This window comes from Zeus faber, assembly GCF_960531495.2.
Source record: "Zeus faber genome assembly, chromosome: 15".
NCBI classification, from domain to species: Eukaryota; Metazoa; Chordata; class Actinopteri; order Zeiformes; family Zeidae; genus Zeus; species Zeus faber.
The window spans coordinates 16,542,572-16,556,909 of NC_137194.1; the positions used below are offsets into that span (position 1 = coordinate 16,542,572).

At 45.6% G+C, this 14,338-nt stretch overlaps 1 protein-coding gene across 1 annotated transcript in view; it reads right to left on the reverse strand.

Annotated features, from left to right (window-relative positions):
- Nucleotides 1-368: 368 nt before the first annotated feature.
- The window catches only part of cd34 (CD34 molecule), an 18,845-nt gene continuing 4,875 nt past the window's right edge, over nucleotides 369-14,338 (reverse strand). Inside the window, exons 2-8 of the mRNA XM_080015073.1 lie at nucleotides 6,595-6,654; nucleotides 6,053-6,387; nucleotides 5,782-5,859; nucleotides 4,013-4,124; nucleotides 3,821-3,873; nucleotides 3,515-3,664; nucleotides 369-2,227 (exon numbers count right to left, since the gene is read on the reverse strand). Coding sequence (XP_079871199.1) covers nucleotides 2,039-2,227; nucleotides 3,515-3,664; nucleotides 3,821-3,873; nucleotides 4,013-4,124; nucleotides 5,782-5,859; nucleotides 6,053-6,387; nucleotides 6,595-6,654 — 977 coding nt within the window. The 3' untranslated portion in view covers nucleotides 369-2,038. The remainder of the gene's footprint in view (nucleotides 2,228-3,514; nucleotides 3,665-3,820; nucleotides 3,874-4,012; nucleotides 4,125-5,781; nucleotides 5,860-6,052; nucleotides 6,388-6,594; nucleotides 6,655-14,338) is intronic.

Genomic DNA, 14,338 nt, shown 5'->3' on the forward strand with positions numbered 1-14,338 from the left:
CGAACAGTGAAAGACAAAACTGTGTGAAGTGATGTCATTACTACTGCTTATGCAAACCAGCTGTGTGACCTTATGGGCTGTATGGGATTTACATTCCTGCTATGTGAGAGCGTGTGTGTGTGTGTGTGTGTGTGTGTGTGTGTGTGTGTGTGTGTGTTCCGGCACGAGTACATTCTGCACATGTACATTATTCTGTACACGCAATCGGCAATCAAAATGTCAGACACAAGGTTGATGGTGAAATTGGGAATGTTAGACAATGAATTGAAAGAATAGGTGATCTATTTCCTCCAGTAGATCATTGTGTAAAATGTTGACAATATTTTTTTCCTCAGTTTGGCTTGGACAAAAAACAGACTCAGTTTGGGTAACTAGAAAATGTTTTTTATTATTTGTTTTCCTTCTAAATCTTCCTGTGCCCTTGAACACCTTCTTCGTTCAACTATGTCATGGGTCCAACATTGTCAAAGTGCCAATACAAGAACATGTTCTATTTATTTTTTACAAGGTAAGCTATCAGATGGATTCATTTGGCACAGAACAAAGCAAGTACAGAGTACACAAACACAAAAATAGGATATCAAGACAACAAAAATCCACTTATTATACACCACTGCTCCCAAGAATACTGATACTACGAAGACAGAATAGGTATCGGAAATGGAATAATACTGACAGAGAGACACTGACGGTGTGGGCAGCAGTAACAGAGAGGAGACTCCCAAATTTCTCCCTGTAGGACAAGTCAGTCAGTCAGTCTCATGGTTTGCAGAGGTGGAAAATTTACGGTTCAGAAAGTAAAGGTACTGTTTCCATGTGTTTGCTCCAGCCCTGCACTGAGCCATCAGTTGGACCTCTGGGTTGTTGCTATTTGGCAAATCCACATGGTTGCCTCCAAATCCCAGAGTGGAGTTTTTAACTTTCTGAACCCGGATTTTCCACTCTCTTGTTTTTCGGGGCCACAGTGAGGAGGCCGATCGGGTCGATTGGTCTCAGTACGGCTCGCAGCTCATCTAGCAGTGATGAAGCGCAGCATTTCCGGCGGCTTCGTCTCCTCCAAAACCCAAAAAGGTGGCGAGATCGAAGCTCCAGTAAAGCACTGCCACCTTTGCTCTTCACCTTGTCAAGTACATTTTTTTTTTACAAAACTGTAGAAACTTCTATGTTCGTGTTGGTATAGTATACAAAGAGACTATGCACAGTATACCGTAGATAGAAAATGACTGATTATTTCTCTCGCACACGCATACAGAAATGCACACTTGCATGAGTCCAAACATACACATCATTAACTCAATTTTACAAGTGCAGAGCCCGCAGGATTTTCTTCTCCGAGATAGTTTGTAAACAGAGTCCGGCATGTATTTTTGCTTTTGTTTTCGGCTCACTCTCGTCGCTTTACACAAAACAATGGACGTTATTTTGAGTACCCTGTGCTTTTCTTGATCGATGGGGAATTTGGTGGGATAGCTCAAGCCACTGACGTGCATGGTGTACGTGCAGGGACCCCGCGGGCAGCGGCAGAACGAGGCCCACGGCCATTCAGGGAGCCAGTGGTGATTCATATTGTCACTCCCCCCCACTCAGGACTGCACGTCTGGTGTCTTTGGCCGCTGTTCCGATCGCCGCCGAAAACCTGAGGATCTAAGGATCATCATCTTCCCCATCAGAATCATCGTAAAAACTGTATGAGTACACAACAAAACGGCCGTGGCACAGCCTTTTTTTCTTTGGCTGGTTTCTACCGTAGAACTGCCCCGCCCTCCAGATGGAGCAGGGGTGGGGGGTTGGATGGAGCGTAACAAAAGGATTGTCCGGGTGGAGGATTGTTCCAGTTCCGCTCGTCGGTTCAAGTGGGGAAAAAAAGGTGGAGGGAGTGATGGAGATTGGGAGGGGAAGTGGTATGTGTGTGTGTGTGTGTGTGTGGGTGTGTATGTGTGTGTGTGAGTGTGTTTATGTGTGTGTGTGTGTGTGTCTGCGTAAGCATTTGTTTATGTGGTGTGGTGGGGGTCTACTCCGTTGTTGTCCATCGTCCGCCTTACAGCTCAGTGTCCGCTGTCTTGGCGGTGGAGTGGCCGTTGGTGGGTGGAGGCTGGGGCTTCTCCGCCTCGGGGGATTCTCCGTTCACGCTCGGTTTCTCCAGGGTCTCAGGAGGGGGGTTCAGCGGGGCCACGGACACCAGGGTGTTGCCCTGGTTCTCGGCGTCTGCCGGATAGGCCTCCTCTGCCTGCAAAACACAGAACACGTTGCCCCGTGAACAAGCTGAACCCCAAGGTGACGTAGAACAAGTCTAGCAGTCGGGCCACGCTGAGTTTTTTTCATTGGTAGCGTCTACAATCTGCTGTGAAAGTGACAATGACCGTTGTATTTGCAGACCTGCCAACCTGCACACATTTTTTTAATTATACTGAACCTTGGTGACAGTCCCATGTTATTGGAGCTCAGTGACAGTTTCATGTTCTGTTATTGTTCCATAGTGAATAATGAACAATAATAAACAGGGTCAAAATCAGCAATCTCACTGTTGTGGTGACTAGAAATTGCGTGTGATCAGATCACGGGACGTATTTGTCATCGACAAAGCAGCAGATCGAAAATCTGAATCTGCAGGTCAGAAATCTCATATGGGAATCGGCCAGGAAAATTGCAATCGGTGCAACTCTAGTTGGTAAACATGTTCAGTTGCTTTACGAGATCATGCATTTCAAGGGGTATATCCTCATGATATGAATTTGCATACTGTATATACTGTAGTTGGCAGTAGTATCTCGCATACGATGTGATTGGCCCTGTTTCGAGACGGCTACGGTGTGAATCATTGATGGAATTTAGCGGCAGTAACTCAAACGAGACTCCCTGTCACACTATTGTAGTACTCAAAATATTTTCCCAAGGTCTACATATTAGAAACAAATCTCTCAAGTCAGCGTACAGTCATAGATGCATGCATGCAAACACGCACAGTCATGTGGTCTTTATCATGTGGTGTTTGGCAAAGGGTACAGTCCCAGCTGTGCCTGGCTGTTGTCTGTAGCGGAACATGGCAGTAGAGAGCTGCACACAATACTCTGGATAACACACTCTTACACTCTTACAATATTGCTGTCTGACAGCTGGCGAGAAAAGCCTTCCCCCATTTAAAGACTGTTGGCAATCAGTGCAACGAAACTGGCATTTCGTTTTTAATTCTCTAAATCTTGAGGCTCACTGTATTCATCATAAGGTATTAATGGCTGTACTGATTGCAGAGAGTTAAGACTGAGCCTTTGGTAAATCTCAGATAAATAAACAAAAATCAGTGCAAACTAAGCGCAATGCAATGAATGTGATGGATATGGCAAATATATACAAGCAAAGCTTTGCTATTTGGAGAACTGAATTGAATTCAGTTGAGTTCAGTTGAATGTCAAGTACTGCACAGCAAGTTACATGAATTACTCATGTCCAGTTAGTAAATCCAGTAGGTCCAAAAGGATATGTACATTTTGTGGAAACGCTATTGTATTATGCATACCAGTCGAATCCCTTTAGCGTTGGTACCGCGGCGTGTCTTCAGACAATAGCCTCCGATGAGCGCAGCGGCCAATAGTATTCCTGTGAGCAGCACCGCCACAAACACAGAGGAGCTGGAGGATGGCGGCGACTCAATGGCAGACACTCCCAACTACTCCCAAAAACACAAACACATAGTACACATGAGTCAGTAATATTAAACAAAGCCAGAGATTCAATTCAGGATCGACGTTCTTGGTATTTATAGACTAAAGTTACCTTGATAGAGTCATGGTTAGTGTCAAGGATAGTGAGTTTGTGAACCTACCGGGCCTTGAACATTTTGGCTCTGCAGGGCGTCAGCCAAAGTATTGAGTGGAGCTGTGGGGAAATATGTAGGGTTCAATACATCATAAGTACTTCAGTAAGTGTAGGGATAGTAAACAGGGATATCTGATATGAATCATTTCTGATATGAAGTTTGTGTATCGTGAAGGTTATGATTGTGAGTTTCTCTCACCATCAGGGCTGGCAATCATCATGTTGTTGCCTTCCTGGAAGACGTCCAGACGACAGTTCTCCAAGGGGCACCAGGCGGCGGGGTTTCCCTGCATGATTAATTTGGTAGCCTCCTGTAAGAAGGGAGTTTGATGTCAAGCTCAATGAATTTTTGATTTTCTTGACATACGGTGTATAATTACTATATATTGTGTTGATGGAAGGTTTTCTGTTGGAAATCTGGAGAAACAATCGCCACTGGGTTCTTGCTGCACAGAATGGAGGGTCCCTCAGCCCGACGTTGTGCAATATGATGACATCATGGCTCATAATTAAGGTCGGGGAGAAAGAAGGTGTGGCAGACAAGCTGTTTCTCATCCTGTCTTCTGTCTCCATTACACACACAAAGGCCTACACATACAGTTGATCTCAATTTAGTCCAACTCGGGTTCCAGACGCTGCTTGCTGCATAAGCAGGTTTCTCTGATCTCTGCCCTTGGACATGTCAGCGTTTCAGGCAGTCAATAGGGACTTACCCTGTTGCTTTGCGACTTTTCAGTGGTCGCAGGCTGTCTAACAGGATCCATGGTGGTATTTAGACAAACATCAACAACCTAAAACAGATTTGTTCTGTCCTGTAGTGGCTGAATGCAATGAGCAACAGAGAGACGTGGCAGTGTAAGTCGATTTGCCTTCTGGGGTCATTCCAAAAGCTTCACGGCTTAAGAGCAAACCGTAATCATAATATTTGACTGTTAGATCTGTTTACATGTCTTGTCAGATGCCATATTTGTGTTGTCCTGTTGTTTCAAAACCAGAAAGAAATCTTGTTTTCCTTAGTTAATTCAAAGTTCAACTGTTTTAACTTTCTCCCTGTGTGCAGCACGAAAAAAGACACTCCAGGCCACTCTGTTATTACACAGAAGAAAAACTGAAAACGGCCAAACTAGATTATAACGCCCCGCCCCAACTGTTCATTCATGTGACAACGTGAACCATAGTGCACAGGGTGGCCCGTGGAGGAATCAAAAGTCCTTGTCTCCATTAGTGTTCTGTCCGGATTGAAGATTTATAAAAAGCGAGAAATGTTTGAGGCACTATCTAACTTTGTCATCACTGTACTTTCTAGCACAACACTGTAAGCCATTAATCTTCTCAGTGTAGAGGGGTGCAGAGAGTGACCCAAGACCCAAGAGAAGGGAGGCCAGTGGGGCCAAACTCTTCCCCTGCACCGCTGTTCCCCTGCACCAATGCTTTTTTGGTCGATAAGGGTGAAGGGGAAATCGCAGCTTTGACAAACTGACAGATAGGGGGAGAGACAGATCAGAGAGAGAGACAGATAAGAGCAGGAAGCAAAAGTAATAACACTTTAAAGGAAGGCAGCGAATGGGTCAAATTTGATTGATCAGATATGATTTGAGTGATATTTGACCCATACTACAGAATTAACAAAGCCTGTCGTGGTCTCTCTCATATCTATCTTTAAATTGTTTTGCTGTCCTTTCACGTTGTTGATACAATCACTTGCAGATCACAAGAGCGATAATATCATTACATTACATTTACATTTAGTCATTTAGCAGACGCTTTTATCCAAAGCGACTTACAATTGTTCAAACACCGACGGACGCAGCCATCAGGAGCAATTAGGGGTTAAGTGTCTTGCTCAAGGACACTACAGCATGCTAGCAGGAGGAGCCTGGGATTGAACCAGCAACCTTTGGATCACTAGACCACCAGCTCTACCTCCTGAGCTACCATCCCCATCCTTGGAAACCTTGTGATACTCACACAGTCATTTGTTGTCACGACAGCCTTGACGACGGCCTTCTCGCTGATTGCTTCCTTGTTGACACATCTCACAGCGGGCTGCATGAACAAGACAGCGGGCCGAGTACAGGAAACATAACACAACAGCCAGATGAGGAGGGAGAAATATGTCATGTTTGGAAAAGGCAGGTGGGTCTGGTTTTAGCTGTGCATCTCCTCATTCCACCTCTTGACTGTGTTGAGCAAAGAGAGAGCTCCATCTACTGAACCAACTGCGAGAAAGGGTACTCACCACCACCAGCTGGGGGGGGGCCTGTTCTACAGGGGCAGCGGGGGCAGCAGGGGCAGCGGGGGCAGCGGGGGCAGCGAGGGCATCGTCAACATTGGCATGAGAAGCCTTGTCAGCAGGGGAAGCCATGGTCCCAGAGGTATCAGAAACATCTTGTCCTCCTTGGCCGAGGGAATCCAGTATAGCGACATCGGTTATGAGAGCCATATCCAAAAAAGAAGCACCAGGAGCAGGGGTGGCGACACTGCCTGCAGCGGCGGCCGCTGTGCCGGGGGTGCCGTCGGCCGGTGCCACTTGGGTGGCGTCTGCGTTTGCTGGAGGGTCGGAGGCTTCCATAGCTGTGGGCCCCCAAAAATGTTAAATGTTTACCGTGTTTATGCACGCTGTGTCAATAGGAAATGATTGTATTTGCTGGTTTGACATGTTTGTATTTGATGGTTTTGCCTTCAACTTGAACAGTGCAATTATGCAATAGGCGAAGGCCTATTGCATAGATGTTTGCCCTATGAAAGAACAAACATCTGAGAATCATTTTTTTAAGTCACCTGCAGTTGCGGTGTCAATTGGGGCCAAAGCATCTGTTGAGTCGTCGCACCGTACCCCATCTGAAGGACAGAAAGAGGAAGTTTTCAATTCAATTTTATTGTCAACAAAGGAAGAACGACAGACAGACAGACAGACAGACAGACAGTAGTATCTTGTGTACACCATGCAAGTACCAATACTGTATATGACAACAACAACAACAACAACAACAACAACAACAACAAGGCTTGTCATGGAGACACTCCTCAAGGTCAATATAAAATCCAAATGTGTCATGGCCCACAGTAACGCATGGGTGGCAATGGCCCCCAGACGCCAAACCAATTGAGTCTGTTTTCACAGGATCCCCAGCTAATTGATGGCCAAATAGCGACTAATACACCATCCTAAGTCCATACAAAATAAACACTTCCATCAAGAGGTCTTGGCCTGCTGACTCAAGGCCATTCCTCTGGAAGAGATTCCATTCCTAGAATAAGTGAAGGATCAGGTTCTACGATCTAGAGCATGAGGAAAGTGTTTCTGGCACAGTCAGATGAAAAGGTTATCAACTAACATTTCACCTCAGCTCACGTGAGTTTATGTGAAGTCAATAGGGGGCAGAATTATGGCTGTTCTCTATGGCGCATCAAGCTAACGGAGGTATATTAATATTATAAACAACAGGTACCATTCTTTCTAATAATTTGCATGCACAGCCAAATGCAAGATTCCTCTTGAACTCCATATAGATATGAATTAAGAGTGCAGCAAAATATGGTTATTATTCATTTTTAGATTCAAAGACATATTCCAGTGTTCCAAAATTGGAAAATAAACACATCATCCGAGAAAGTTGCCTCCGGTTTGCCATTGGTAATACCAAGCTCCCCCCCTCTGATCTTAATCTTCCAATGGCCCCCACATGGGCCATGATAGACAAAGTATTTAAGAGTTATACTATATCGACATTGTAACCATTGAACATCTTTACCATTATAAGGAAACTCATCCAAGACGTATCAATTATAATATCTTCAGGATCAAGGTATTAGCCTTGCAATTAACGCATTCTTTAACAATGTAGATATACCTTTGGTGGAGTGGACCTCAGCACCCAAAGTACAAAGCATTTGGGTGCTACTTCAGTTTTGCTTTGATTAATAGCCGTCGATGGGCTATGTAAGAAGGTCTCACGCTGAACAATAAGTACTGTAAATAAAAGGCTTCGCCTCCAGCTGTGTGCTTTACCTTGATAGCGCTGTCAGTAAGTTGAAAACTGCAGAGCGGCCCATATATTTTAATTGACATTAGCAGGCCTAAATTCTCAAAGCTCAACTGCTCAAAGGCTGAATGCCTGCATGATTATGCAGAAACAATATCCTATGTAAACCCATAAAACCATACACACCCAATGAAACATAAAACACCATTACCGTCACATGCCCGAGTTCAACCACGGTTCCACTCCAACTCTGTAGGCTGTAGAGTCAGAGAGACCCGGGCGAGAAGAGGTCTCACTCGGCCTCAAGCCAAAAGCCCCTCGGCAGCAGCGCGAGGCCCAAAGACCTCCAATCTCAACACAAACATAGGGAGATGTATACATAACACCCCCTACATCGTAATAAACACAACCTTGGCCTCTCTCCAAGCCAGTGTTTTGATGAGCTCTGAGAGCAGCACAAAGCCAGGGCTCCAGACAAACAGGGACCCTACGGCCCCATTGAGTTCCTCCACTGCTGGACTACATCAAGAGGCTTCTAGAGGCTTCTCTGCCCTCTGGAGCTCTGACCACCCTGGCTGCTCCGGGCTTTGGAGCGGTGCGGTCGGTAGCCATGGCAGTGGTACAACACATAATCGTAGGTTTTCGGAGAGCACGTGACACAGGGCCTGGGGACTGTGACTAACGGTTCAAACCCTGCCTCTTTAGGCCACATGTGGTCACACCCATCAACAGCAATTACAAGGTTCAGGCCAAGAACAGCCGACGTTTGAAAGGAAAAACGTCAAATAAAATTTCTTTGGTTATGTTTTAATTAAAGGGATTTTTTTTTTTATTCAAGAAAGGGTTGGCTTTGGTGGTATTTGGTGGCGCTGTTTTAACTCTACAGGACGTGTACCTTTAAAAAAATGATTTTGTTTATTTGTCCCCTAATCGTCCCATATCATACTGGACTTTACTGTTTTCTTTATAGGGCGGAGAGTATACTTTCACATAGATGAGGTAACCAAATCTATATTCTAAACTCAGTCATGCTGTAAATACAGTATATCAGATGTCTCCACAGCACCATAAATGTGGAAGTACTATAGCCCCTTGGAAGGATATCAAAAAATTTCCAAACTGGACGAGATGGATTTTTAGCACAAGAAAGAGATCAGGTTATGAGGGAGGAGTTGAATATCACCCCTGACACAATGAATCATGCATCTCTACACTTAAGGCGGACAATATAGTGCAGCCAGACTAACAATCACAAATCACAGCAGTGAGAACAGTGCTGGATTGCTGCATTGTTCCTCTGGACGCACTGTTGTTGACGCAGGGCAGGGCTGTGATTAGTTCCTCCTTTTTTTTTATGGAACCTGTTTCCATAGCAAACAGGGTTTCCATGGCAGATGTTTGGGGCCCAGGGGCTGGCTGTGTAACAGGGCAATATAGATATCCCGGTCTTAGTGAAGGGATGTCTGTGACTGTTGGGAAACAGGAATAAGGAGATGATATAAGGGATGGTTGTGGGGGGTGGGTTGTGTGTGTGTGTGTGTGTGTGTGTGTGTGTGTGTGTGTGTTTGTGTGTGTGTGTGTGTGTATGTGTGTGTGTGTGTGTGTGTGTGTGTGTGTGTGTGTGTGTGTGTGTGTGTGTGCTATTCCTTAACGTCAATTTTACATGTTGATCTTGTTTCAAAAAGCCAGATCCCACATTTGGTTTTGCTTCCCTGCAGTCAGCCTGTCCTTGCTCCTGAACCTGAGGAGAGAAATCACCTTCATACTCCCGCTGACACCCCAAAAAGACCACAAACACAGCCCACTTGAGAGCTGATGCTATTGTGTCAACCCAAAGCAGCAAAGGCATGCATCTGTTAGTCCTCCTTTTGGACTTCCTGGTTTATTCGCCAGAAGATCCTAGAAGGTTAAGGAAGTGTTCCAGCATCAACGCTGCCGATCGACTCAGCAATTACCCGTTCACAAGCCATTAAATGACGACAGTAGGTGGGTTCCCCAGGGCATCAAGTGCCACAAATCTTTACTCGCTGCCCACTACATAAGCTCTGTACTGCTTCAAACACAACCCATGACCACACACGTCTTTGAAGAACGAAGCCCTATTCTCAACTCTGAACACAGCAGCAGTGCAACAGATGCAAACCCTCCCAGAGTTTCCAGGGACTGATGGGACACAGTCCAAGGTGCTGGAAGTCCTGCGACTTTGAGGAGGAACAATGTGCAGTGTTGAAGGATGAGGACAAGGAAGGAACCATTTAAGGCCGTGTTAACATGTGCATGAAAAAAATTGGAATCCATGAGGATGTTAGAGAAGTTTGTTTTTAAATAGTAAACTTTTCTATAGTATTTAAGCAGTGCATGGAGCTGGACCCGGAGCTCTATGATCTATCACCTCTATTATATCACAATATAATAAGCAAAAAAAGGCATGGGGAAACAGAATCAATTTAGTTAGACTTTCTGGATAGTACACGTTCACAATGTTTGCAATGTATTGTCTGTTACCATTTTGGCTGTATAATTTATTTTATTTATTTTATTTATTTATTATTATTTATTATTTGTTTCGGAGCACTAGCCAGTTTCAGGCAGATTTCAAACAGTTACCAAGGATGATATGGTGGATTTCCGGCAACAGGTTGAATCACCTCTGGTTACTCCGTCTGGACTTTTGTCATTTAACTTTTGAGAGGGCTTGGCCTTGGATCTGAGTCTGACTGACTAAAACACAGCTGCAACAGCGGCACGGGCAGGCGGTGTGTGCTTTGTTTACTGCTCCCCATGCATCCCTCTGCTTTCATCCCTCATCAGCCACTATACCTCAATTACAACCAGCTGCAGAATGGGCGTGCGTGTGTGTGTGTGTGTGTGTGTGTGTGTGTGTGTGTGTGTGTGTGTGTGTGTCTGTGTGTGTGTGTGTGTGTGTGTGTGTGTGTGTGCACTGTATATGCATTGGAGACATCGGCGTAGGGTTATTTAAAAAAATATGGTCCTGTGGTATCTGTTCCTACATTCTCTTACCCATCCCTTCCTCGACTCGCTCATCTATCACAACCTCTTCCGTCCCATGCTGTGCCCTTTCCTGTTCCTCCGGCGGTTTCCAGTGATTTAAGGGTGTTGGGAAGACAGAGTGGGGGTGTAGCACACAGTCACCAGAAAAGAGAGTAGGAGCGAGGGACACATGGACTTTATGAGGAGGTCTGCTTCCTCTCTGTGGAGGAAACTGAGGAGGGAAGGAGGGCTGCAGCTGCTGCAGTGGGCCTCCTGAGGGAGCCCCCGCCCCCTCGGTTTGCCTTGCCCCATCTCTCTGAGAGCTGAGGAGCCGCTGACACCCCAGGCCATGGGGGTGGGGGGGGCAAGGCGTTGGCCCGTTAAGCCCATGGACTCCTCGTTTGTCTTCCACTGAGCCGCAGGGACAGCGCCTTAACCCTCAGCACCTGTCCCACCCCTTCCTCCCTCCATATCCGTCCCCCTTTTGTGTATTCCAGATGTCCATGTTCCCCTTAACGTCTCCCTCCACCTTCTGTCACACATACAGGACTATCCCTCAAACCGAGAACAGGTTTGGAATTCCTTGAGTCTCCTGGACCATTCCGGGAATGTCCTGACTAAGGAATGCTGAAGGAGCATGGACCGGCCAAATGACGGATCAGGGTGAACGGCGAGAGGCAGGATCTCATTTCTGCCTGTCAGCATGCACATGCAGATCCATTAACTATGTCCTTTTTGGACATTGTTAATGACGCCCTATTACTGTACCTTCCAACCTACAGGGCCTCTAGATAGGCAGACAGAATGAGAGGTTAGTCTAGTAGTACTGTAGCTGAGTGGTCTCAGCGTAACCATGGTGACCAAATGATGTCTAGTCTCCTCCTGTGGCTGGACAACCTCTCCAAACACAAAACAAAAACCATCAACTGCAAAAAAAAGAAGAACATAAATTCAAACTGGATTAGAGCGCCAGGGTGGCCCAGTATTCCACGAGAGAGAACATGAGAACTATTTATGTTTCTAGACAGACTGGTGGCAAAAGCTGACTTTTCGGCCCTGCCCACGCCTCTGGTGTTTTCAAACAAAACACGGGAGGGGGTTGAAAAAAAATGGAGCAGGAATTAACAACAGCCCTGGAATGTTATCCATGCACATCCTACGGCAGGATGTGGCTGTCACGGCACGCACCGTGCACTGACCCCTCCATGCTGCAGAGGTGAATATGCTGGAGGCTACAGATAATGTCCACCAGTCCCAGAATATGGCCATGCTGCTTCCCACTGCCACCAGGGAAATACAAGCTGGAAACTTTGTAATTGTAATATTATATTTTCTGTAGATTCTGTTAGAATTTGTTATATTCATGACACAGTGTGTTAAGTCCGAAACTTACAGTAAGGCTGAGCAAACATTTAAACCAAAACATGAATGCGTTTTCCTGCAAGGGATTCAATTGAGATGCTTTAACTACTTTCTCAAGACTACTTGAATTAAACATTAACCCACCAGTTTCGCTGATGAAAATTTTGTGAAGTGTTTTAAAACCTTTGTTTCCAAATCAATGCAACTATCTCATTAGAGAAAGATAAGCTGGAAACACCGGCTGCTGGGAGAGGCAAACTGCTCGGTGCACACAAAACCAGCGATGGGCTGCAGCAGCAGATGTCTGTGGACCGATGCCAACCGCCTCTTTGATGTGAGACTTTGGGAGTGGAAAGAGGCTGTAAAAGGATATCTAAGCATATAGCGCTCAACGCTCTGTCTGCATACAATGATTCAGATGTAGAGCCACAGTGGAAGAGGGAAAAGAACAAGAAAACTGCTGGGAAGACTTGGACGCCGTTGCCCGAACTGATAGAAACTGATAGAAATCTGTTGTGCAATATTTCCCCATGACAAAAGAAAAAGAAAATCCTGCATATAGTTCAGGGCTTCCTACAAAGACATATACAGGGAGGAACCTTCTGTTTTCAATTAGCAATATAAAGAGCTGCCTAAAGACTGTGCTTACTGAGCGTTCATTACCAGGAGCAGTTAGTCTGGTAGTCAAAGGTCCTCATTCAAGCCCCATTAACTGTTTTTATCCCCTGTAGACTAATAGAGGCTGGTAAAACTCAGCTTGGACAGCCTGGCTGTCTCCACCGACTCGCAGGCTGGATTCTACACCCATCAGGGTCCACTGGGTCTAACTTGTGATATCACAAAGAACTTGGGATCCAACAACGTATGGAGGGTCAGTTGCTTGAGGTTTGAATTCCAAACTGCTGACGCAATAATGCAAGGAGTAATCAAGTAAAGTAATCATTGAATTTCCAACCGTGTCTTGAGTCCTCTCAGTTGCTGCCCTTTCAAGAATGCCTTGCAAAAGTAGGAGAAACAGAAGGAGAGGACTACGTCTACCTTCTGCATGAAGCCCAACAGCTGTAAAGCAGCAGGGGAGTGCCAGGGGAACACGGAACAACACGCTCACCAGAACAGCAGTAATTGGAAAGGAAGATTTAAATGCTAGCGCAAGGTCTGCTACTCATTTTAGAGCGGTGGTGGGGTGTGACACCTCATTTTGTTTCCTAAGCAGATATCTCTGGAAAGGGAGAGATTCCTCAAGGATGCCCTGGGTTTTCCATTGAACGTGATGATGGCACGGCGTAGACTTAGGTAACAGCGTCGGCAAAATGTATGTCTGACTGAACACATTCTGCAGGTCGAATTACTTTACGAGGGAGCGCTCACGGTTTCTAAGCCGTGACTTTGGGCCTGGGAGGACACACACCCTGGCGTGACATAAGGCCGCTATCTGCCAAGGGCTTATGTGAAAAGACCCACACCCTGAGACGGATGACGTGAATCAAACTTAACCATCGCACCACGGAACCAAAAGGAATGCTGGTCCACTTGCCGTGGGCCACGAGAAAGACAGTGGCAATATTCTGCCCCTGTTTTTGTTGGCAAAGCTGGACGGACCGCTGGCGTCTGGGAGAGAATTCAATGTTGATATGGATGACGTTCTGGACTTTCTGTCCTCTAGTCTCTGACACTTAAAATGATGTCAGATGATCATTCATATGAACTGGTTCATGCCATCAAGATAGAGAACTACTTTATGCATCACTGAAAAGGAGGCCATTTTTAACATATTTGGAATCTCCCTACCACGAGTATTCGCATAATACCCCTTTTCACAATTGAATCTGTGAGATATATATATATATATACACTGTATATTGTTATTACAATGGAATTCAATAAATCAAATATAGCAAATCTACTCCCAGAAACAACCTTTGTTTACTACTTATAAACTAAACTCTGCAACCCAAAATGTTCCGCCCCTTCCCTCCGAGCAGATTTGAAGCATGGGTTTTCCCCCTAAAAACACTGGGGAGAGAGAGAGAGAATGTTTAATAGCATCTTCCAAGAAGCGTGGAATTACATCATCCCAGCCTTTCAGACCGGGCCCGTCTCAGCGCTACGTTCTTGGGAGCCTGCACAAAAACTGAGGGAAAGCCACGTGAGGCGGGAACATAAACCGAGCCTGTTGTGTTTGTCAG